A 25,145-nucleotide genomic window follows, 5' to 3' on the forward strand; every position below is an offset into this window, starting at 1 on the left:
ACCGGACAAAGAAGGCTGAGACAGGGGTGGCCAGGAGGAGGAAGGAAGTGCAAAGATACGAGCCAGACAGGCTCAGGCACATGCCTGGCACAGGACCTACACGCAGTTTATTGAAAGAAGAAGTGAATGAATGAGTGGACTCCTCTGTGCCTAGTCTCCCTTCCCTTCTGAATTTTCGGAACCATAGGCCAGCAGCCCGGACTCTGGTCCTGGCTGGGAATGTGGTTGCTGGGCTGGTAGGTCAGTTCTCTTCATCAGAGAGGAGGCCATGTGATGCCAAGGGGCAGTCTTCAGCCTCAGATCAAATTCTGCTCTTTTGCTGCATGATCTTGGGCAAGTTATTTGCGCCTCAGTTTCCTCAACTAATAGGGGATAATAATGCTGCCTGCTTCATAGTGTTGTCTTGAAAACTAAATGAAATCATCCATATAAACTATTAGGCAAAATTGTCTGGTGCTGGGCAAGTTCTTTTAAGGGATGATACTGCCTTCAAAGACTTTAAATTGGTATTTATTGAGCATATACCACATGCCTGACCTAAGTTTAATAGTGCATAAAAAATCAAGACTTGGCCCCAGGCTTCCACTGGGATCAGACTTGGAGGAAAACACACATCCTATCCAGTCTCCCTCCTGCCTCTGCAGAACTCCGTCCCTGCCTGGGGTCCCCATCCCCAGTTCCCAGTGCCTCATGATCACCCCCACCCTGTGGCTCAGCATGTCTCCTATCCCAGAAACTCTTGGGACGTGGAGGATTACAAGCCCCAGGATGGTGCAGGCAAGGGGACCCTGGTAGTGGGCACTGAAGCGCAGGGGCCCTGGGAGGAGAGTCTTGCTGGGAGGCAGGGGCCAGCCTGGTCCAGCTGGGAGGCCTTACCAATTAAGCACGGAGCCCAGCAGTCCAGCTGCCTCTGGGCCCTGGTAGAGTCAAGACCCAGAGGTCTCAGGGCAGAGAAGAGTGCTGGGCACTTATAGGGGTCTGGGCAGGCAGCACTGGGGAGATGTGTCCCCTAGAAAAAGGACCCCCTTCCTCCCATGCTTGGGAACAGGGCGAGGGCTAGACCTGGGGAGGTTACTGGCGAGAGGAACAGGACCCCCGGCTTACTTGGAAAGCTGCGAGAGTGGGAAATAAAGCGAAACCCGGCAGTAAGAACCGAGAGCCTTGGGAGCACCCCACATCTGTGAGGGACAAGAACGAGAACTGTGGAATAGGGGCCAGTTAAAAAGACAGAAACAGGATGGAGGCGGAAACTCAGAATCCAGGCAGCCATCCCATTAGTAATTAATGAGACATCGTGTCAGCTTCCAGCCAACTCCGCTGGGTGCTCCCGTGATGTTGAGAGAGCTTTTAAAAAATTTTTCCACTTCTCATAAACTTGCAGAAAGTGAAATAAAACAAAAGATACGCAGTCCCTTAAATGTTGTCTCTCTTTTTAACCAAGAGTATATTTGAGGGCTTCATCCAATTAATAAGTATATAATTATTGTCTGGAAAAGGAGACTGTCAATGTGATCTACCAAAGCATGATTAATTTATGATTAAGCCAAAATATACATAATAGAGCTTTATGTTCCTGAACAAATAATATAATTTAAAATATGTAAGTACTCAGGGCACCTGGGTGGCTCAGTTGGTTAAGCAACTGCCTTTGGTTCAGGTCATGATCCTGGGGTCCTGGGATCAAACCCCGCATCAGGCTCCCTGCTCAGTGGGGAGCCTGCTTCTCCCTCTCTCTCTATCTCCCCTGCTTGTGCTCTCTCTTTCTCTGTGTGTGTCAAATAAATAAATAAAATCTTTTTAAAGAATAAATAAATAATAAATAAATAAAATATGTAAGTACTCAAAAAAGCACCACTTTTTATATCAATTCTTTATATCTTTATGTCAATCCTGAAGCAACCCATCCAAACCTATCTGAATATTTTGTAGAGGGGAGAAGAGTAGAAATAGGCAGGTACCATTAATTTGCAAAATATTGGCAAGACTTTTTTTTCATTACAGTCAAATATATGTAATAAATTTACCACTGTAACCATTTTAAAGTGTACAGTTCGGTGGTGTTAAGAACATTCATGTTGTTGGGCAACCATCTCCACCATCCAGCTCCCGAACTTTTCATCTCCCCAAACTGAGACTCATCCTTATTGAATAACTCCCCATTCCCTTCCCAGCCCCCAGCCCCTGGCAACACCCTTCTACTTTTGTCTCTATGAATTCGACTACGCTAGGTCCCTCGTGTATGTGGAATCATACAACATTTGTCCTTTTGGGACTGGCTTCTTTCACTTAGCATAATGTCTCCAAGATTCACCCATTCATGTTGTGGCCTATGTTGGAATGTCCTTCTTCTTTAAGGCTGGGTAATATTCCATTGTACGTAGACATCACATTTTGTTTATCTGTTCATCTGTCACGAGACACCTGGTTTGCTCCTACCTTTGGGCTACAGTGAACAATGCTGCTATGAACGTATCTGTTCAAGCCCCTGCTTTCAAACTGCTAGATCCTATTGTGGCAAGACTTTCTGAGGTCTAATTTGAAACTACCGAGCCAGACATGAGAACATTCTCAGATGTTCAGGGACTTTTCACGGGAAAGATAGAGGACTTCCATCCACCGGACAGGAATTTATGTCTTGGTATCAAGGAGACTGTGGGTGTCATGTCTCATGCGATAATGAGTTAAGGCAATTACAAACATTTGTCATTTATATAACAGCATATTGTTATTTATTATTTACTGACTTGGAGATCATTATACTCATTATTTTTTAGACTCCACTGATAACTGGGTTGACATTTCCATCCTTTTTTCAAGTAGGAATGCTTTGCACAAAGTAAAGTACTACATGAATATTTATACTTTCATTAAAAGTGAAACACAGAAAAAGGGAATAATTTTATACTGAATCAGCAGCATAAAATATAAAATGTGTAAAATGTATCAGTCTTTGGGTTTCCTGGCCAGCTCATGGTTAAGCTACTGTAATATGCCGCTTTTGTGAGAACAGTGTGCATGAATCAAAGACTCTCAGTTAGAGGCAGCCTTAAAGTTCAACCTAGTTCTAGCCCAACCACCGCATCCTACAATATTCCCACCATGCCATCGTCCAGCCTGCACTTGAATACTCCTACTGACAGGACACTCACTACACCCCATGCAGTGCATTCCACTTTGTGCAGCTCTGACTCTTAGAAAGTGATTCCTTAAACTGAGCTGATAACTACTACCTTGCACTTTGAAACCAACAGAACAAATTAAGCTTCTTGTATTTTCTTGGCCACTGAGACTGAGTCATATCAGAATAACTTTATTTCATTTAGTAGACTAGCCAGGCATGGAAAATGTGGTAAGAACTATCTATACTTTCATAGACATTCAGCCAGTTTGTGGACAAAAGCCCTGTACCCCCTAGACCAGATGGAGAAATGTGTGCTGGATGAAAGAATAATTGGTCGGGTCTGTAACTGGCTGAATATTTGTACCCAGAAGATGTTAATTGCTGAGCTGATATCCTCACGGAGGGAGGTTTTTTAAGTACCCTGGCAAAAAGAAGCCTGAAGAAGTATGTGAGATCTGTCTTATATCCTTAGTGACCCCTTGTTGGTTCTTAGTGGGCAGTGTTTACACATCTAAATCCTCCAAAACACTCCATTAAGAGTAATACTGATCACCACGTATTCATTCAACAACTATTTGTTGAGCACCTACTATGTGCCGGATACTATTAGAGACACTGAGCATGCAGTGGTAAGTAAAACAGACTAAAACACTTCTGTCCTTATGGACAATATCTTACATTCAATTGGAGCAGAGTAAGATGAGAATACAGGGCTCACAGGAAAGTGGCATTTGATCAAAGGCTTGAAAGAGGTGAGGGAAGGAGGAGACGCTTGAAGTAGGGGAAATGGCACCAGTGCAAAGGCCCTGAGGCAGGCATTGCGAGGCTTGGCAATTTGAGGGACAGCAAGGAAGTCCATGTGACTAGAAGAGAGTGAGACATAGTAATGTAGTGTTGTGGCCCATGGAGCATAGAGCCTGTCCTCTCCATAGTCGTATGTTTGAATCCCCAAATTCCAGTGATACCTGTGAGCTCATAGTCATTGCCCTATTCTAAAAACCTAAATTGGCTTTGCTTGTTGCCTGTATTTTGTGTTTTGGATATAGACATCAGAAGCTATACATATTGTCCCCAGCAATTTTCCCTGATTATTTTCTTCTCCGCTACTGGGCACTTCCCACACTGTTCTTTTTTTTCTATTTTTAAATGTTGTTTTCCATGGCAACTAATTTCACAATTATAAACATGTATACTTATTTTTAATACCCTTTTGATTACAAAAGTAATGTAGAAAACTGGATCATATAGAAATGAATTTGTATAAAATGAAATGATCTGTACTCTCATCACCCAGAGACAAACATGGTTAATACTGATTTGCTCTTTCTCTTCTGTCTTTTTTTATGTGCATGAATATATTTTTATAGAGTTGAGATCATATGGTATAACATTAAATCATGAGCATTTTCAAATGTCATTTAAATTTTATCAAAAACATTAAAAAATGTTAATGTCTGCATGATAATTTATCATATGTATGTATCACAAATTGCTCAACATTTTTTTTGGCTGCTCAAATTGTATTGTGGCAAATATCCTCATATATAAGTCGTTGCATTTCTGACCAGGAATAAAACACAAAAGGAAATTTATTGACTCAAAGGCTGTTAACAATTTTAAGGTTTTTGATGTATATTGCAAAATTATTTTCCAAAAAGTTTGTAACAATTTATACTCTACTGTAAGTGTTTTGAGGAGGTGATTTAAAAATTTTTTGCTAACTTACTAAGAGAAAATCTTTTCTCATTGCTTTATTTATTATCATGTCTAATTACCTTTCTTCACAAAATTATATAGTAATATATAGAGATAATTGACAAGTATATGTTTTTTGGTGTTGTTATTTGATTAATGAATAGTCTGTTCAAATTAAAATTAGCTCAAGAAGAAATAGATCATGTGAATAAGGCCTCTATCTATAAAAAGAAATTGAACTTGTACTTATAAACCATCCCACAAAGAAAACACTAGGACCAGTTGACTTAACTGGTGAATTCTACCAAACATTTGAGTAAGAATAAATACTAATTTACACAAATTCTTCAAGAAAATCAAAGAAGAAGGAACATTTTTCAACTTATTCCATGAAGCCAGCATTATCCCTATATAAAACCCAGAAAAATATATTACAAGAAAAGAAAACTACACACAAATATCCCTCATAAAATACATGTAAAAGTTCTTTAAATATTTTTAGCAATCAAATCCCACAATATATAAAAAAGATAGTGCATCTCAACCAATGAGACTATCCCAGAAACTCAAGATTCATTTAACATTTAATACTTGATCAATGTAATTCACAATATTAACATATGAAAAAGCAGAAACCATATAGCTCAACTCAATAGATACAGAAAGAGCATTGGACAAGACCTGACATCCAATTATGATTTTTTTTTTAAAGATTTTATTTATTTTTGACAGAGAGAGAGAGCACAAGCAGGGGGAACAGCAGAGAGAGAGGGAGAAGCAGACTCCCTGCTGGAGCAGGGAGCCCGATGCGGGGCTCGATCACAGAACGCTGAGATTATGACCTGAGCTGAAGGCAGACGCTTAACCGTCTGAGCCACCCAGGCACCCCCCAATTATGATTTTTAAAAGAAAAAAACTGGGGCGCCTGGGTGGCTCAGTCGTTAAGCGTCTGCCTTCAGCTCAGGTCATGATCCCAGGGTCCTGGGGTCGAAGCCTGCTTCTCCCTCTCCCACTCCCCCTGCTTGTGTTCCCTCTCTGGCTGTGTCTCTCTCTGTCAAATAAATAAATAAAATCTTAGAAAGAAAGAAAGAAAGAAAGAAAGAGAAAGAAAGAAAGAAAGAAAGAAAGAAAGAAAGAAAGAAAGAAAGAAAGAAAGAAAGAGAAAGAAAGAAAGAAAGAAAGGGAAAGAAAGAAAGAAAGAAAGAAAGAAAGAAAGGAAGGAAGGAAGGAAGGAAGGAAGGAAGGAAGGAAGGAAGGAAGAAAAGAAAGGAAAGAAAGAAGGAAAGAAGGAAAGAAGGAAAGAAGGAAGGAAAGAAAGAAAGAAAGAAAGAAAGAAAGAAAGAAAGAAAGAAAGAAAGAAAGAAAGACCTCTGCAAACCAGGAATGTTGAGAACTGCCTCCATCTGCTAAAGTGCATCAGTGGAGAAAGCATCAGGTAACGTCATACTTGATGAAACACTGAATGCTCTCCTTATAGGATTAGAAACAAAACAGGATACCCACTTCACCACCTCCTTTTAGCATCGTACTATAGGTTCTGGCCATTGTAATAAGGAAGAAAAAAGAAATGAAATCTGGATTGGAAAGGAAGAATTAAAGCATCTTTATTAACAGACATGATCATCTGTATACAAAAATGCAGTGGAGTCTACAAAAAAGCTACCAGAACTTTTAAGTGAGTTTAGCAAGGTTGCAGGATACAAGGTCTATATTGCAAAACACAACTATTTTTTGTATTTTTTAATGGAAAATCAAGATTAAAAAATACCATTTATCATAACATCAAAAATATGTAGTTACCTATGGTAAATTTGACAAAAAATGACCTATACACTGAAAGCTACAAAATATGGCTAAGGGAAATTAAAGAAGACTTAATAAAATATATCATGTTCATGGATCCGAAGACTTAATATTTAACTGTCTGTTCTTTCCAAAGTAATCTATACATCAAAGCAATATTTACCATGATCCTAGCATGGTTTTTTGTAGAAATTGACAAGCTGATTCTAAAATATATGTGAAAATGCAAAGGATGAAAACAGGGCGCCGGGGTGGCTCAGTCATTAAGCGGCTGCTTTCGGCTCAGGTCATGATCCCAGGGTCCTGGGATCAAGCCCTGACTCAGGCTCCCTGCTCCACGGGAAGCCTGCTTCTCCCTCTCCCACTCCCCCTGCTTGTGTTCCCTCTCTCGTGTCTCTCTCTGTCAAATAAATAAATAAAATCTTTAAAAAAAAAAAAAAGGATTAAAAAATAAATAAATAAAAAATAAAAAAATTTAAAAAAAGGATTAAAACAGTCAAAGGAATTTTGAAAACGATGCACAAAATTGGAGAACTTAAACTACCTGATTTTTAATACTAATTATAAAGCAACAGTAATCAAGACAGTGTGGTATTTGTGTAAAGATGGACATATAGATCAATGGGATGGCATAGAGTCCAGAAATAGACACACATATATGGTGAAATGATTTTCAATAAAGATGCCAAGGCAATTCATGGGGGAAAGGATAATGTCTTCCACAAATGGAACAATCGGATTGCAAAAAAAAAAAAGCAACTTCACGTTCAGCTTATACCATACACAAAAATTAACTTGAATTGGATTTTAAACTTAAATATAAGAACAAAAGTATAAAAATTCTAGAAGGAAACATAGGAGAAGATCTTAGTGACCCTGAGTTTGGCAAAGGTGTCTTAAGTAGGACACAAAAAGCAGAAACTATAAAAATTAAAATGAACAACTTGAACTTCATCAAAATTTAAGCTCTTGTTCTTCAAAAGATACCATTATTAAAACGAAAAGGCAAGTCATGGACTGAAAAGAAATACTTGCAAAAATTATATCCAAAAAAGATTTATATTTAGAATATATAAAAAACTCTTGGGGGCGCCTGTGTGGCTCAGTCGGTTAAGCGACTGCCCTCGGCTCAGGTCATGATCCCAGGGTCCTGGGATCGAGCCCCGCATTGGGCTCCCTGCTCGGCGGGAAGCCTGCTTCTCCCTCTCCCACTCCCCCTGCTTGTGTTCCCTCTCTCGCTGTGTCTCTCTCTGTCAAATAAATAAATAAAATCTTTTTTTTTTTTAAGATTTTATTTATTTATTTGAGAGAGAGAGAGAGTGAGAGAGCGAGCACAAGAGGGGGTAGGGTCAGAGGGAGAAGCAGACCCCCGCCAAGCAGGGAGCCCGATGTGGGACTCGATCCGGGGACTCCGGGATCATGACCTGAGCCGAAGGCAGTCGCTTAACCAACTGAGCCACCCAGGCGCCCTAAATAAATAAAATCTTAAAAAAGAAAAACAAAACTCTTGAAGCTTAATAATTAGACAAACAACCCAATAAAAATGGATGAAAGATTTGAAGAGATACTTCACTAAAGAGGATATAGAGATAGCAAATAAGCATATGAAAATATATTCAACAGTGTTAGTAATTACAGGAATGCAAAATAAACCACAATGAGATAATTACTACACCCTAAAAGAATGGCTAAAATGCCAAGTGTTGGTGAGGATGTAGAGCAATCAGAACTCTCATAAACTGGTGTTGAGAATGTTTCATAAATTAAGCATATGTCAACGGTATGACCCAGCCATTCTACTCCTAGATGTTGACTCAAGAAAAATAAAAGCGTATGTCTACATAAAGACCTATACATGAATGTTCTTGGCTACTCTATTTGTGATAGCCCAAAACTAGAAACAACTCAAATTCCAACACCAGGTAAATGGATAAATAAATTGTGGTATATCCATGTAATGAAATACTATAAAAAAAGAACAAGCTATTGATATACACATGAACATGGATGAATCTCAAAATAATTATGATGAGTGAAAGAATCCAGACCCGGGGTGCCTGGGTAGCTCAGTTGGTTAAGCGTCTGCCTTTGGCTCAGGTCATGATCTCAGGGTCCTGGGATCGAGCCCTGTGTCAGGCTCCTTGCTCAGCGGGGAGTCTGCTTTTCCCTCTCCTTTTCCCTCTGCCCCTTCCCCCTGCTCATGCTCTATCTCTGCCTCTCTCTTTCTCTCAAATAAATAAATAAAATCTTTAAGAAAGAGAGAAAGAAAAGAACCCAGATCCAAAAGAATACATTCTATATGACTCCATTTTAATAAAATTCTAGAAAACACAAACTGAAATTTTTGAAAGGCTAATGATTATATGGGGCCAGAGGATTTGGAGAAGAATGAATTAGAAAGAGACACAAGAAAACTTTTGAGAGGAATGCCATAAGTTCATACAGTACAGCAGTCAGAAGCTACTATGGCTTTTGAATACTTGAGATGTGGCTGGTGCGACTGAGGAACTAGATTTTTAATTTAATTTTTAAAAACGATTTATGTATTGGGCGCCTGGGTGGCTCAGTTGGTTAAGCGACTGCCTTAGGCTCAGGTCATGATCCTGGAGTCCCGGGATTGAGTCCCGCATCGGGCTCCCTGCTCAGCAGGAGTCTGTTTCTCCCTCTGGCCCTCCTCCCTCTCATGCTCTCTGTCTCTCATTCTCTCTCTCGCAAATAAATAAAATCTTAAAAAAAAAAAAAGATTTATGTATTTATTTATTTGAGAGAGAGAGCACACATGCTTGTGGGGAGGGGAGGAGCAGAGGGGGAGGGAGAGGGACAAGCAGACACAGAGCCTGAAAAGGGGCTCGATCTCATGATCCCAAAATCATGAGTCAGATGCTCAACTGAACTACCCAGGCACCCCTAATTTAATTTCATTTTAACCCATTTTGATTTAAATGGCTACATTTGACACATGGTTCTAGATTAAAGGAAGCTAAGCATAAATGAAAACTAAATATAATCTCTGACCTTATACTGGATTCTATACTGGAGGAATAAAAACACTATAAAGAACATTATTAGATCAACTGATAAGACTAGAATATGGATAGTAGATTAAAGTATTATATCAATGTAAATTTATAAATTTTACAACTATACTGTGGTTATCTAAGAGAATATATAAGAGAATATCCCTCCTCTTAGGAAGCTCACACTGTATTTGGAAAAAGGACCATGATGTATGTAACTTACCTCAAATAGTTCAGAAAGATGAACAAATGATAAAGCAGATGGGGTAAAATGTTAACAATAGGTGAATCTGGGTAGAGAGTATACAGATGTTTCTTGTACCTATATACTTGTACTTTTATGTTGGCAACTTTTTGTAAATTTGAAATTGTTTCCAAATAAGAAGCTTTAAAAAATACCTTATATGTGATTATGATATTTTTTAAAAACTTCCAGTCTTTATGAGTGCCTGGCTGGCTTAGTCGGTGGAGCATGCGACTCTTGATCTCAGGGTCATGAGTTTGAGCCCCACATTGGGTGTAGAGGTTACTTAAAAATAAAATCTTAAAAAAATAAAGAATTCCAGGCTTTTAAGGATACATTATGAAATATCTATGGACAAAATGATATAACATCTGGGGTTTGTTTCAAAGTAACATGGAATCCTAACATGAGAGGAACATAGATTGATTCTCTTAAAGCCGAATGATATGTATACGAGTTTATTATACCCTTCTGTCCATTTTTGTATAAATTTAACATTTCCATGACTTTAAATTGAGAAGAATTGGCATTTACTTAATGTTTTTCCTTTTAAGGATATTGTGTGCCTTTCTCTTACTCATTTTGTTTCCTATGATACAGGCTGGGAAAGCTCATTTATGCCAAATTCTTCATTATGAAAATGATATCTGTAGGTCACATGTTCCTTAATACAATAAAAATCCTCATCACAACAAAAATATTTCTTTTATGACCCCATCAGTGGTCAACTATTTCAAGCAATTTTAAGCAGTGTTTTCAATTCCCATGATAGCAAAACCTTTGATCAAACTCTTCCATAGAAGCCACTTCCATATTTAAAAATGCTTATATAAGTAAAATGCCATTATAAAAAATTCCATGTAAACTTTTTTTTCCCTTGATATTTTGGTTTAAATTAATGTGTACCTAGAGATCACGTTCTCGGACTGTGAAGCCTTGAGAAAATCCTAGTGAAGATGAGTCCAGTGAAGAAATGAGAACAGGGGCGCCTGGGTGGCTCAGTCGTTAAGCGTCTGCCTTCGGCTCAGGTCATGATCCCAGGGTCCTGGGATCGAGTCCCACATCGGGCTCCCTGCTCGGCAAGAAGCCTGCTTCTCCCTCTCCCATTCCCCCTGCTTGTGTTACTGCTCTCGCTATCTCTCTCTCTGTCAAATAAATAAATAAAATCTTTAAAAAAAAAAAAAAAGAAATGAGAACAGTATTTTGCACTCAGGATATCTATGCCGTTCACGCCTTCTTTTTCCCCAGGATCTGGCTTCGTGTCCTATTGTTTGGCTCAGTGTGTGAGGGATTTAAGTGGTTTGGGGTTAGACTTTGGGAAGATTCATTGTTTTAATTGCATGAATTCCATAAAGCATTGAACTAAGCTCTCTCTTCCCAGCCTGTGATACAACAAACAAATGCTCCATCATACTTTTCTATTAAGGGGCTCTTACATGAACCAGGACAAGGAAAGCATCTTCACAAATTCATTTGCTGCATAAACATTTTGTGATGTCAAGGAAGTTCTCACTGGGGGGCCATATCTCTAAACATGGAAATAGCTTCACTGAGAGATCCCTTCATAGTGGGAGTGTTTGATGTTACAGGAATCTATCTGTTTAGGGAAAATGAAGACTGAAAATCCCTTGGTTTTCTGGTTAGATTTTTTGTTTCATTCATCATTATTATGATTTTTCTTCCTCTCCAGAGATAGACGTCTGTGCCTCGTCTCATCATGGCTGCCAGCACGAGTGTGTTAACATGGGTGACTCCTATTCCTGCCACTGCCTAAAAGGTTTCACTCTGAATCCAGATAAGAAGACCTGCAGAAGTAAGTCACCCTGGGTGTAGGAGAAGGGCTTGTTCCCATAAATGCCCTGCTAAATTTCCTTTTCCTTGCAAATCTGAAGCAGGTATACTTGTACTCAGCATTTGTGTTTACTAACACTCTTCTGCCCTTGACTTTACCTTTTGTCACTCCTGATTCTGTGATGGGAATGATTTTTAGAGACTGAAGGGACTGGGTCTGCCCACGGGATTCATTGAGCAGAGTCGAAACCCAAGCCAAAGCTCCAACCTTTGGGAAATGAGGGCACACACCCCCCTCCTCATTAGCCCCACAACATGTATTTGGGACTTTGAGAAAGAACAGTCTGGGCTCAGAGACAGGAGGTAAAAGGAGTTAGTTTCTTCCAGTTATACCAGATGAGATACGTGATGGCTGCTAAGCGGGGGAAATTGCTGCTCTATCCTCTTTGACATGAAGAAAGAAAAAAACTCTGACTTTGGGGCATCCCCGCAGCACTCAAGAGGTACATGGTGTCAACAGGATGAAATGAATAATGTGCTGAGTGACTCAAATGCCTATCAGCTGGCACATCAAGGGGGATCTAGAGCATGGACCCCAAATGGGATCTCTTTAAACCAGACTGTCCCTGAGAAACCACTAGAATGGAAGGTCCACAAGGACAGTCTTCTCTCTCTGACTCTTGAATCCTCAACACCCCAAGGGCTTGGCACATGGAGGTGTAACACAAGACTTACTGAGTGAATGATTGAAGGAATGAGTAAATGGATCTGAGATTTATCATCCTGGAGAAATTGCAACTATTATTTGAATTACTCAATCTCCTTAGAAAGATGGCCTTTTAAAACATGCAGATTGTGAACTTTTTTAAAAAAGTATTTCCATAGTCAGGCAACACACATACTGAATTGTTCGTGTTCTCCTGACAGTCTTGTTTATAGAACTTTCTGGAACCCCCTCTTAGGGGTGTATGTTCTCATGCACTTCACCCGCCTCTTCCTGGTGATATGTACAGCAGGGCTCTGCATCGCAGGCAGGACTGAATTTTCAAACGCTCGACCACGTATTTCTTTTGAAAAAGCACTGTGGGCTATAGAACTGAATCCAGACAAGCCACATTCTGCTCCCAGCACATATGGACTTAGCCACTCACTCTAATAAGCGTTAGACCTTGCACCATGGTAGATGGTTGCAGAGGCCATGTTTTGAAAGTGCGCCTCTCTTATAAAAGATAATTCCTATGGCCTTGCCTAGATGCAAACCCTGGAAACATCCAAGCATTAAATAGGAATTTTCACGGAGAGCATTCAGAATGTGAAAACAATTAGGTGGAATATTTTCCATTAGACCACACATGCTTTCACTAGGGTAAAGGGCCAACTTTTCTGGCCTGGCCACTCCTCTCTGCTATTTACACCTTTTTCTAGGGATAAGTGTGTTTGTGGCTGACTATACGCAGGGAAAATCAGCCACAGGTGGACTCATTTGTAGACCAAATCTCCTATGCAGGGGATAATTAGGTCTGGTTCCACTCGGGCACACATTGTGATTGCAAGCTGCATGTGTATTACTAGTGGAGGGAAGAGGGAACTAGTTAGGCATACGGCCGTCCGTGAAGGGGAATTTGCTTGAAGCTCTTCATCTCTTTATTTATTTATTTGCGAGAGACAGCACAAATGGGAGGGGAAGAGAGAGAGAATCTCAAACATCTCTGTGCCGAGCATGGAACCCGATGTGAGGCTCACAACCCTGAGATCATGACCTGAGCCGAAACCAAGAGTCCACCACTTAGCTGACCACACCACGCAGGCGCCCCTGAAGCTATTCATCTCCTACCAATCATCTAGGATTCCTTCAACCTCTGCTACTCCCCCACATCCTGGAGAGGGACTTGGAGTAAGAGAAGGGTCCAAGGCCCTGGACGCATGCATTGTTATCAGGGGAGGAGGGAGGTCAAGAACAGAAGGGCGAGTGGAAAGGAGGTGACCATTGGGAGTAGTTTGACCACCACAGATGAGCCCACACATAGGCCTGTTTGCAGGCTGTGGCCCAGTCCAGAGTCCCTAATGCTCATTCATATATGTTTAGCGATTATAGCTCCATTTCCTCTTTAGCCAGGTGTCCTACTTTTTCATCCAAGAAAAATGGAATTTGTTTCTAAAACCCCATGTCTTCACCAGCCCTTCTCCCAACTTCCTGCCTCATCGTTACATTTTCCATTGTCTATGCAGACCCAGCACTGGGCTGCTGAGGTCAGCCTCTTAGAGCCGCCCCTGACTTAATGTTTGCACTCTGTCCATTATGGCAGACAGCTGTGAACAGAAGTGAGCGCTCCCTGTCTCTCTGGAGCATTACGTGGAAGAGGGAAACAAAAAATTAGATTTAAGTCTGGAGTTTGTTATTAGGAGTTTGAAGGTCTCAAGAGCATTACAGACCTCAAGCTCAGGGTACAGCCATTTACATTTAATAGATGGTGGATGGATGTGGGCAAATTTCAAATCTAATAAGAAATCTATTTTTCAAAGGAATTTGATGTCATCCAATTAAGGTGGAAAACAAAGTTCAAGGCAGAATTCTACTAAAGAAAAGTCTCATGGTTGGATTTCTTCTTCCTCCTCATCTGGGCACAATTTCTTTTTCTGGAAAGTACTGTCATCATTTTAAAGCATAAATTATTAAGGCGGTGGTGTAAGGCACAGAAACCGGGACTGGCCTGGCTGTTGAGGTGGGGCCGGAGGGCGGAATCCGATGTGGGTGTGACCCGTGTGCTGGGCTCCAGGATTGCTCATGCTGGCCCCGTGGCTGATGCTGCCTGTCACTGGAGACATCATACTTGAAGAGCTGGGATGGCATCCACAAGGTTGGACTGAGCTGGGAGATGTGAGGGCTGGTCTTAGCAGTGTCACTCATACTGGCCCTATGACCTTGAACAGGCTACTCTCCTTCTCTGGACCTGGATTTGCTAAACCAAAGGAACATGACATCCTGCTTTAACATTTGGTAGCCTGTCCAATTTCTCTGAAATGCGCTATCCGTGCCACTCCATGGGCGTTATAATTCACTGTCTGGGGTCACTACTCTTTCATGTTTTTATGTCGCACCTTCTCAGTGAAGTCTCCAGCTTTCTTGTGAGTTGGCACTTATAAGTTCTGTTTAAAATTTATTGTTTGACAGTCCCTCCAGCTGACCTCATGTGGAGCTCACAGGACCCTCTGGGCTTCACCAGGTAAAGCTACCCGCAAGCCTGGCCCACGTGTAGCACTTACAGTTAGCGAGGGGACCGAAACACATATGGGGCACATGGTAGGTACTCAATAAATACTGATGAAGTAATACACATGTGAAGAAACGTAACTCAAGCATGTAAAGAAGACCAAGATCTACAGTTAACCTTTGCGATCAGGAACCATTTGGAGAAGAGTCTGTGTTGCATTGCTGTTTGCCAGATAGCTGAGTGATCACATCTTTAAGAATCAAAATGATTTTCAGTTTAATTATTTCCTATGTAAATCTTTCTTAAAGATAATGCTGGCAGGGCACCTGGGTGGCTCAGTCGGTTGAGTGTCTGACTCTTGATTTTGGCTCAGGTCATGATCTCAGGGTCGTGAGCTCATGGCTCAGCAGGGAGTCGGCTTGAGATTCTCTCCCTCTCCCTCACCCCCTCCCCTCCACTTGTGCAGCTGGCATGCTCTCTCTCTGTCTCTGTCTCTCTCTCCCAAATAAGTAAATCCTTTAAAAAGAGAGAGAGAGAGATTGCTGGCTTTTAAAAAAATTGTGGTGGGGCGCCTGGGTGGCTCAGTCGTTAAGCGTCTGCCTTCGGCTCATGATCCCAGGGTCCTGGGATTGAGACCCACATTGGGCTCCCTGCTCCTCAGGAAGCCTGCTTGTCCCGCTCCCACTCTCCCTGCTTGTGTTGCCTCTCTCACTGTCTCTCTCTCTGTCAAATAAATACATAAAAATCTTTAAAAAAAAAAAAAAACTGTGGTAAAATACACCTAACATAAAAATGATCATTCTAACCATTTTTAAGTGTATACTTCAGTGGCATTAAGAACATTCACATTATTGTGCAACCATCACCACCCTTAAACTCCAGAACTTTGTCATCTCCCCAGACTATACCCATTAAACAATGACTCCCCATTCCCATCTCCGCCTCCCAGCTCCTGGCAACCACCATTTGATTTTCCGAGTCTCTGAGTTTGCCTGTTCGAGTTACCTCATATAAGTGGAATCATATAATATTTGTCCTTTTGTGTCTGACTTATTTCACTTCACATGATGCCTTCAGGCATCATCCACGATGTAGCATATGTCAGAATTTCCTTCTTTTTTAAGGCTGAATTCAAGTCCCTGCTTTTGATTCTTTTGGGTAAATATGCAGAAGTGGAATTGCTGGGTCCTATGGTAATTCTCTATTTAATTTTTTGAGGAAACTCCATACTGTTTTCCATAGTGGCTGAATGCTGGCTTTTTAAAGCAGCATTTACTGAACACCATTTCTCCTTTCTCTGGGCCTGTAAGGAAGCGATTCCCGCAGACCCTCCGCTATGTGGCCCCAGACTGTAGGGCCCTTTGTACGCTGTCTCTTTGCTTGTTTTTTTTTTTTGTCTGTTTGTATGTGGCCAGTGTTTTATTGACAGGCCCCTTTTTCTTCCTTGAAGCTCCTTGCTTGTTTTCTGGCATTCAGTTTGTTCCTCACAGGTAAGGTTGTTGATGAGTTCCGGGCTGATGAACTGAAACCACACGCAGCTAACAATATCCTGCCTCCCCTCACACAGAAGGGATGAGTCACAGAGAATGCCAAGGGGTCAGTGACGCTTGTGGTGGTGTCTCTCCCCTTCAGCCATTCCCTGTGTGTGGTGAGAGTGCTCTCTGCGTGCTCCGTCTCCTCAAACTCTGAGCACGTGGAAAGTTCCACCCCCCAGTCACCTGGGAGGGCGCATTATAGCCCCTCGAAGGGATGGTTGCCAGGCTGGCTTAGATCAGCCATGATTCATGCCTTGGGGGTCAGGGTTCTAGTCCCGATAAGACAGGGCAATGGCTGTTGGCATGGTAACCAGCAGTGTCTGCCCACATCCCCAGGAGAAAGAACAATGCCGTTAGACAGATCCAGCTCAGCCACTAAGGGGACAGTTCCTCCAACACCAGTCTCATGAAGACCCTCCATGAGGTCATTTGATTTCCTTTCCCAGTTCTCCATCTCCCCTATAACCTGTTCTTCATGGGGTCTTGTGACTTGAACATTTTCTACCGGGAAATGAAATGCTAATTGGCTCCTGGTAAACATGCTGCTCCCACCTGCTGGCAGAAACCCAGCCTGGATGGGAGCAAATGTCTACATAGGACACAACTGTCACAGCCCCCTGCCACAAAGCATCAGATGTGTCTTCTCCACTTTCTTGATATGGAGGCTGCCATGATCTCATGCAGAGCGAGATTAAGCATTTGGACCCTTCTTAATGTAACTGCCAGGTCCTGCCTCCCCTAGCTAGCTGGATATTTTTGCACGATCAGCTTTTGTTGGCTCTGCCTTGTGCTGTCCGATGTCATTGTCAGATATCACTGCAGACAGTGGTTCCCTACGTGCTCTGAGCCCTAGTGATCAGGTTAACTGGGGAAGAAAAGACTAACTGGATTTTCCAGGTGTTTCCATCTTTCTTGAGAAGGGACAGGCTGGGAATTGTGGTCCTCAACCCATTTCACCAGCTTTTGGCCATCAAAAGGGGAAAAGACCCAAGCTGGAAGAATCCAGACTTCTGATCCCAGGTTCTCCTTCAAACCAGCTCCCAGAGAGCAGGAGCCGTCTTCTGTGTCTTATAGAGCACCTTCTTTACTGAGTATTTGCCATGAGGGGCTGACCTCACAGCCCTGGGACAAGCCCAGAGCCTGCAGGAGGGTCCGCCCTTTCTCCCCTCAGGGATCAACTACTGTGCGCTGAACAAACCGGGCTGTGAGCATGAATGCATCAACACGGAGGAAGGTTACTACTGTCGCTGTCGCCGGGGCTACACCCTAGACCCTAATGGCAAGACTTGCAGCCGTGAGTGTGCCGGGGCAAGGGGGTTCAGATGGGAGGGCACGGTTCACACATAGGCCCCGGGGCTCGCTTCTGAAGCTGCTGGGTCTCCTGAGAGCCCAATGGTCCGACAGGCTTACTCTTCCTTGCGTCAGTTTCATCACCCATAAAATGGGACTATTCGTGCTACCCACCTCACAGATTGGGTTGTGAGGATTAAAAGAACCAATACGTATAAAGCTCTTAGAAAAGTGCTGCTAAATGTCCACAATAGCCAAACTATTGGGAAGAACCCAGATGTCCATCGACAGATGAATGGATAAGGAAGAAGTGGTGTGTGTGTATATATATATATATAATGAAATACTACTCAGCCATCAAAAAAATGACATCTTGCCATTTGCAACAACATGGATGGAACTAGAGGGTTTTATGCTAAGCGAAATAAGTCAATCAGAGAAAGACAATTATCATATGATCTCACTCATATGTGGAGTTTAAGCAAGAAAACAGAAGCTCATAGGGGAAGAGAGGGAAAAATAAAACAAGATGAAATCAGAGAGGGAGACAAACCATAAGAAACTCTTAATCATAGGAAACAAACTGAGGGTTGCTGGAGGGGAGGTGGGCAGGGGGATGGGGTAACTGGGTGATGGACATTAAGGAGGGCACGTGATATAATGAGCACTGGGCATCATAGAAGACTGATGAGTCACTGACCTCTACCTCTGAAACCAATAATACACTATATGTTAATGAATGGAATTTAAATTTAAAAAGAATAGTGCTGCTAAATATTAATAAGCACTCAATAAATATTAGCTAATATGATTCTTCACTGTTGAGAGCGCTGATTAAGTCAGACCTGCCAGAATCTAAAATCCAAGCATGATCACCTACTAGACATGTGGTCCCTGGCAAGGTATTTAACTTTGCCAAGCCTTGATTTTCCCATCTGTTTAGAAAAGTGGCAATAAGAGCAGTATTGATGTGCTCGAGTTTTTAAGGGGAATTAGCAGGAATTCAGTCTCTTAGCCTGGGCCTGGCACAAGGCAAACACAATGAAAGATAATCATTCATTACGACCACGGAGGCTGGGAGAGCGACCAGTGCAGCTGCAGGCTGGGACGAGAGGCCAAAAGGGACAGACCTCTGAAAGTATGTGGGCTACCACAGAGCTGGTCTGAGGGCGGAGCTGGGAAATATGGGACTTTTTATGAAGCCTTTCTTAATTTTCTTGTGTAAGAGGCCCAACAAATCTCCATTTGGTGATGTAAATGCACGGAAACTTGCAGGCTTTGCCAGCTGGACGGTTCCGTCATGTTTTATGAGACACGGTCTCCACTGGTCCAGGTCAGCAGGGGTGTGTGTGTGGGGTGGGGCACATGAGCACTGTGGTGCATGCCTGTGACCCTGCTCTGCTGGGAGAGGGGCTCCGTGACATGGCCCAGCACAGAAGGGGCCCTTTGTGCGGCTTTCCACCCAGCAGGCCCCACATCTGCTCCAGCTTTGGGGACAGAGATAGATTGTGAATGAGAACAGTGCAGCTGTTGAGCATTTGGACCACAAACTGCCAGAAGGGGAAGTTTCACAGATGAAGCACTAGGTACAGAGCAATCCTCAGGAAAACTTGTGCCCCTCCAGTCTGTGGAGGGAACAAAGTGCCTCCAGTAAGCTTTCTAAGGACTGATCTCGGAGGTCAAAGGACTTTTGAACCAGAAAGTTAGTGCTGCTATACACTTGCTTCTGGAAGTCTCTGAGTCCTGATGAGATGCTGGTGGGGAGCAGGAGATGCCCTGGTAAAGATGAATCTGGGTACATTCTGCCTTCTTCTAGGAGTGTGGGGTCTGCCAGCTGACAGCCCTGGCAAGTATCCCAGGACAGGCTGGGCATGACCTGGCTGAGCCCACCTGGAGCTCCAGGGGCCGTGGCCTGTTCCTCCCTCCCAGCGTGCCTTGGGGGAGCCTGGAAGGGCTCAGAGTGGGGCCAGAAGAGAGTGGGCCATACTGTCTTTCTGGGTTCAAATAAGAAAGACCACTTAGCTTCAAGAAAGTATAAACCAAGCCATTTCTTCCTAGGAGTTCCCAAAGAAGGCCATGGTATCCTGGTTCCCTCAAGTACTCAGGGAGCCCCAGGCCCTAATGACAGCAAGCCCTTATGAGGTGCACACTCTGTGAGGCTGTGGTGAGCCCTTTCCAGGCACTCACACACTTTATCCTCACGGTAGCCTTAGGAAGCATCTACCATCGTATCTGAGTATCATCTGAGTAGTCGCATCATCTACAGTCGTATCTATTTAAAGACAGGGAGCCTGTGGCACAAAAGGATTAAGTAACTTTCCTGGTGTTCCATGACTGGTTCATGGTGGAACCAAGATGTGGATCTGGGCTTCTGGCTCCTGAGATCCTGCAAGAGTCCGCAGTAGGTGCCTCCAACAGTGGAATGTTCCAGAAGGCACCAGCCCCAGGCCCTTCGGAGGAGTCAAAGAGGCCTGCTTGATGGCCCGGCACAAGACCTTCAGTGTGTCTCCAGGCCCTGGGTGTGCGTTTTCTCCATCAGGGAAATCTGGGAGGCAGCCTGCAGGGCCATCTGTGGGCGCCGCTCGCCACAACTGTGTGTTCACTGCCCTTCGGTGCTCGTGCCCAGAGGGGCCAGCTGTGCAGCTCTCGGGTGCCAGGACCGGCCACACATGCACGCTGTGGCTCTGGTTTGTTTTCTGAATCTGGGTGTCCTGGGAAGGGGGGTGAAAACGCTTTCTCTGTGTCATTTTCAGAGAAAAATGAAACTATACAGTTAGTTCTTTCCCAGCAGTACTTAATAAGCATCCCCTCAGCAATTACCATGTGCCAGCTACAGTCTGAGGGCCTTACATGTATCAACTCCTCCCCTTCTCACCACACTCCTCTAAGAAAGCAACCATCATCATCCCCGTTTCTCAGGTTGGGAAGCCATGGCCCAGAGGCCAAGTGACTGCCCAGCATCGCCTGGCTAGGAAGTGGTGCAGGTGGGATTTGAGCCCAGCTGCTGTGATGCCACCACCCTCGTTCTTAAGCTTTGGGCAAGCAGCTGGGCCTCCCTGAGCCTCGCCTTCCCCTCTGAGATGGGGCTCACACCTGCCCGTAGCCCTGAGGACTGCAGATGAGGGTGCCAAGGCCCCGGCACAAGGAGCTGCTGTCGTAACACCAACACAGGAGGTGTAGACGCTTTGCTTTACTCCTCAAAACACAGAAATGGGAAGAAGAAGAAACAAACAAGGCCGAATTTCCAGAGGCCAGTTGCCCTGGGTAGAATGAAACCTTCCAGCAGGGCTCTTTGTGATGCCAGTGAAGTAAATGGCTCCTGTGGGCACCCCCCCCCCGGCACACACACACACAGGAGGACGGGTTTTCTTAATGCCCCGTTGCTGATGAGCGCTGTCAGGTTATTTTGTGTTTTCCTGGGTGACAAACGCAGGAGTGGATCACTGTGCGGAGCAGGACCACGGCTGTGAGCAGCTGTGTCTGAACACTGAGGATTCCTATGTCTGCCAGTGCTCGGAAGGCTTCCTTATCAATGAGGACCTCAAGACCTGCTCCAGTAAGTCCCCCTCTATGCTTCTCTTCTACGGAAAAGCTTTGCAACAGGAGTGAAAATATGGCTGCTGCAGAGGAGGGCAGTTCATGGTCCTGTCGTTCCTGTGCTCTTTTCTGTGTTCCAGGAGATGGTGGGGGGTGTCCTCTGGGGACTGCGTGCCTTTGAGGGGTGGGGTAGCAGACTTCATGACTTTGTGGGGTGAGGGAGGGGAGCTAGACAAGACTGTGGTCACTTGATTGCCATCATCGGTAGCCCAAAGGCTTACTGCCGACCTCACCTGGCTGTCTGGCTTTGCAGGGGTGGATTATTGCTTGCTGAGCAACCATGGTTGTGAGTACTCCTGCGTCAACACGGACAGATCCTTTGCTTGTCAGTGTCCTGAGGGACACGTGCTCCGCAGTGACGGGAAGACTTGTGCCAGTAAGTGTTCTGGGTCCAGTGACAAGCGGGACTTGGCACGGGCCGTCTGTGGGTTTCGCTAGGCCTGTGTGAATGGGCATTAAGGCTTTGAGCCCTAGTGCTTCTCCCCCTGCCCCGGAGCTTCCTTCCCTTACTCCCCAAGACAGCTTTTTCCTACTTCTACAGCGTGCCTCGGGGTCATGTTGAAGCTGGACAGAGCCCTATTTCTTGCCTTTCTCTTCTCTACCCCTGAGCCGGCAGAAAGTGGTAGCCAGCCTGAGATGCACAGTAATCATCATGCAGACCCCTTGTTGAGTGCTGACTTCATGCCGGGCACTGTGCTAAGCACATGCAACCTCAGGCTCCGGCAATACTGTGGAATCTCCAGCTTGTGGTGAAACTGCCGCTCAGATTAAGTAAGGAGCCCAAGGTCAGCCCTGTTAAAGGGGTGGGTTCCAGTTCTGGTCTATGGGACTCCAAAGTCAGTCCTGGGAGAAGGGGAGGCTCCTGAGAAAACTTCCCTCCCCCAACCTCATAATCTATCGGCAGATGGAGAGCTTGGCAGTGATGTTTCCTGGGTACATATATCCTTGCAGCTGACCCCAACTCCTGTCCCATTAATTAAAAAAAAAAAAAAATGGCCCTCAGATCTCCCTCTCTCCTCACTCGAGAACATTGTGTTATCTGCCCTGCAATCCCAGTGGACTAAGGTAAAGACTGAAAAAATAGTCATTTTGACAGAAGGCGTCAGAAATGGAGGGAAAGGACCCTAGTCTTCCTTTCCCACCCTGCTGGTCTTTCTGGTTATAGGGCTAGCTTCCCTGACTACTGATACAATGGTGGCCACAACCTACGTTATCCACCTTTTAATATTGTCCATTCGCAAGGGCAGGCGAGCTAAGGTGCGCCCCTCTCTGCAGACCATGAAAAAAATGTTTCCCTAGCTTGCGATAGATTCTGGAGTCTCGGCGAATGGGTTATCCCTGTATGGCTGGCAGCCTGCTAGCTGCGTCCCGGATGGCTCCTGCCGCCAACACCGGAAGGGTGTGGGCACTGGGGACGCAGAAAGAGGGTGGACGTGTGGAATTGCATCTACATGTGACTGCATGCCAGAGCCAGATGCTTGGTTTTTTTATTGGTTTGCTTTAATTTTCCATCATCTTAGATCATTCATGCCCTTCCTTTGTCCCCCCGCCCCCCTTACTGTGATCATCATGAAGAGCTGACTATTAGCTGGCTGGCGGACTTCTAAGAAATTCTCACGGCCCTTCCCAACACACACTGTCCCTTACAGCTGCACGCCCCTGTCCCTCCTCCCCCCAGTCCACACGAGTGACGCCACTGACACTTTTAAATGTTGCACATTTTCCCATTTGAAGCGCAGTGCAATCAGAGGTGAATTTTGATGTGTATATATTTATATAGGGTTGTGACTCTGTGAAAGCTTCTGAGATGATCAGATAGGTCAGAATTATCCTCTGGGAATGGTGGTACCTAAGAAATGAATTTTACTCACCAGGCAATACATAGGCATTGAACTGTTCTAATTAAAGGCTGTCTGTCTGCCCTGGGATGATTCAGCCTGGCTGCCCTGTCCTGTAATAATGGGCTTTGTTTTCAGCATGGCCATCGTTAACTGGGAGCTATGTTTCTTAGCTCTATGCCAGATGACAAAGAGCCTGACCACATGACTCCAAATTTTGGGGAAAGCCTGCTGGGCTGGGAAGGGGGAGCCTGCTGGGGGCCAGCCAGGCCTGGCTCAGTGTGTAAGGGTGTCCTTCACCCTTCAGAAAGGCAGCCTCCTCTTAGAGCCTTGATAGCAGATGGCCTGAAGAACACTTCACTCACTTTCCAGAAAGTTCTCTGAAGCATGGAGAGCAGACCCATGTTCCCAGGGCCCTAGAAGTAAGTGGGCATTGTTACCCCCATATGCCTGCAGGCACCTTGGGCTCTCTGGCCTCTTGGATGAAGCCCATCATCTCTTCTTCATGTCCTTGGCCCCCAAACTGTGATTGTAGGTTCTCCCTAGGAGCCTTCTTGCATTGGGGGGTTGATGCACAGACTGGAGGCTAAGGTGGGGAGGGAAATGGAGTAGTCTCTTCTACAAGCTGCAGCTGAGAGACCTCCTCCCCTCGCTAGCTCCTGGTGATTTCCCTGAGGTAGACCTTTTGCAAGGGCGTCCCAACATCAGGAAGATTCCTCAGGCTGGATGTGCACAGAGCACACTGCCCACTGGCCTGCCAGCTCCTGGGGCTTGAGACTGGGTCTTGTTTGGAGTCAGAGTCCCTAGGCCTGGCCCACAGGAGATGCTCAACAAGGTTCATTGAGTGAGTGAGTGAATGGTCAGAGACCACCTGTCTTTTTCTCCTGTGACACCTGGCACAGACTCCACTCCCTACCCAGCAACCTTCAGTGGCTCTCCACTGTCTCCCAAAATAAAGTTCCAGTTGCGTTTCTCAATTTGGCAGTGTCAGAGAACCCCTTCCTCCACCTCTTGAGCCCCACCCCAGGTCTTCCACGATCCCTCCAGTTCCTCAAGTGGGTAAGTCCCATTATTCTCTGAGCGGCCACTGTACCTCCACCCTGTCCTTTCTCCACTTAGCACAGCCTTCCTTTCCCAGCCTTGCAGACAGAAACCCCGCCTGTGGATGATATTCCCCGTGGAGAACTTCCTGCTGCCAGCCAACTGGGACCTCCTCTTCTGCCCTCTCACTCCGTGGTACCCTTTGCACAGATCTGAGAAATAATGTGGCAGAGCCGAAAGAATACCGACCTAAGAGCCCAAAGACTGGGTTTAAATCTTGTTGCTTCCACCCTGGGCAAGAGAATTGACCCTTTCTGGATCTGATTGCTCAACTGTCAACTTGGGACGATTTCTGCCTCTCTGTCAGGGTTGCCAAGTGGCACAGGGAGAGACAAAAGTTGAAGTGCTTTGGGAACTTGTAAACTGCCCTAAACCCTAAGGTACTTTTTTGTGGTCTTTCCTCCCACCGTTAGACTGCCCTGCATTGAGGAGAAGGCTGAGGTAGCACTTTGCCTTGCTGCCTGGAGACCTACTTCCCAGGGCTGGGCCTGCTTCAGTTGGGGCAGCCCTAGAGATGGGCCACCCTGGGAGAGGCCAGACTCATGATCCCCCAAGGCAGCTGTCAGTCTCTGGCAAGGGCAGGATGCTGACGGGAATCTGGGCCACAAGCCACAGAGCACTGGGAATCCTAGTCCAGCCACCACAGGCGGTGGAGGCCTGTTGGGGCATGATGCCCTCCAGCTTGACTTTGAAAGGCAGAAACAGCCCTGAGCAAGGCAAATGGAGTGTTGTAATCTGCTCAGGCTGCCATAACAAAACACCAGGGGTTGGGTGGGCTTAAACAACAGCAATTTATTTTCTTACAGTTCAGGAGGCTGGAAGTCCAAAATCAAGGTGCCGGCAGGATCATGTTCTGATGAGAACCCTCTTCGTGGTTTGTAGATGGCTGCCTTCTTACTGT

The 25,145-nt window shown here is 44.6% G+C and overlaps 1 protein-coding gene across 3 annotated transcripts in view; it reads left to right on the plus strand.

Annotated features, from left to right (window-relative positions):
- MATN2 (matrilin 2) overlaps positions 1–25,145 on the plus strand; it is a 127,059-nt gene that overhangs the window by 78,240 nt on the left and 23,674 nt on the right. For all 3 annotated transcript variants that reach the window (XM_035011587.1, XM_035011588.1, XM_035011590.1), the window contains 4 exons: positions 11,571–11,693; positions 17,590–17,712; positions 21,142–21,264; positions 21,559–21,681. In XM_035011587.1, coding sequence (XP_034867478.1) covers positions 11,571–11,693; positions 17,590–17,712; positions 21,142–21,264; positions 21,559–21,681 — 492 coding nt within the window. The remainder of the gene's footprint in view (positions 1–11,570; positions 11,694–17,589; positions 17,713–21,141; positions 21,265–21,558; positions 21,682–25,145) is intronic.

This window comes from Mirounga leonina, unplaced genomic scaffold, assembly GCF_011800145.1.
Source record: "Mirounga leonina isolate KUSES-001 unplaced genomic scaffold, KU_Mleo_1.0 Mir_165, whole genome shotgun sequence".
Lineage (NCBI taxonomy): Eukaryota > Metazoa > Chordata > Mammalia > Carnivora > Phocidae > Mirounga > Mirounga leonina.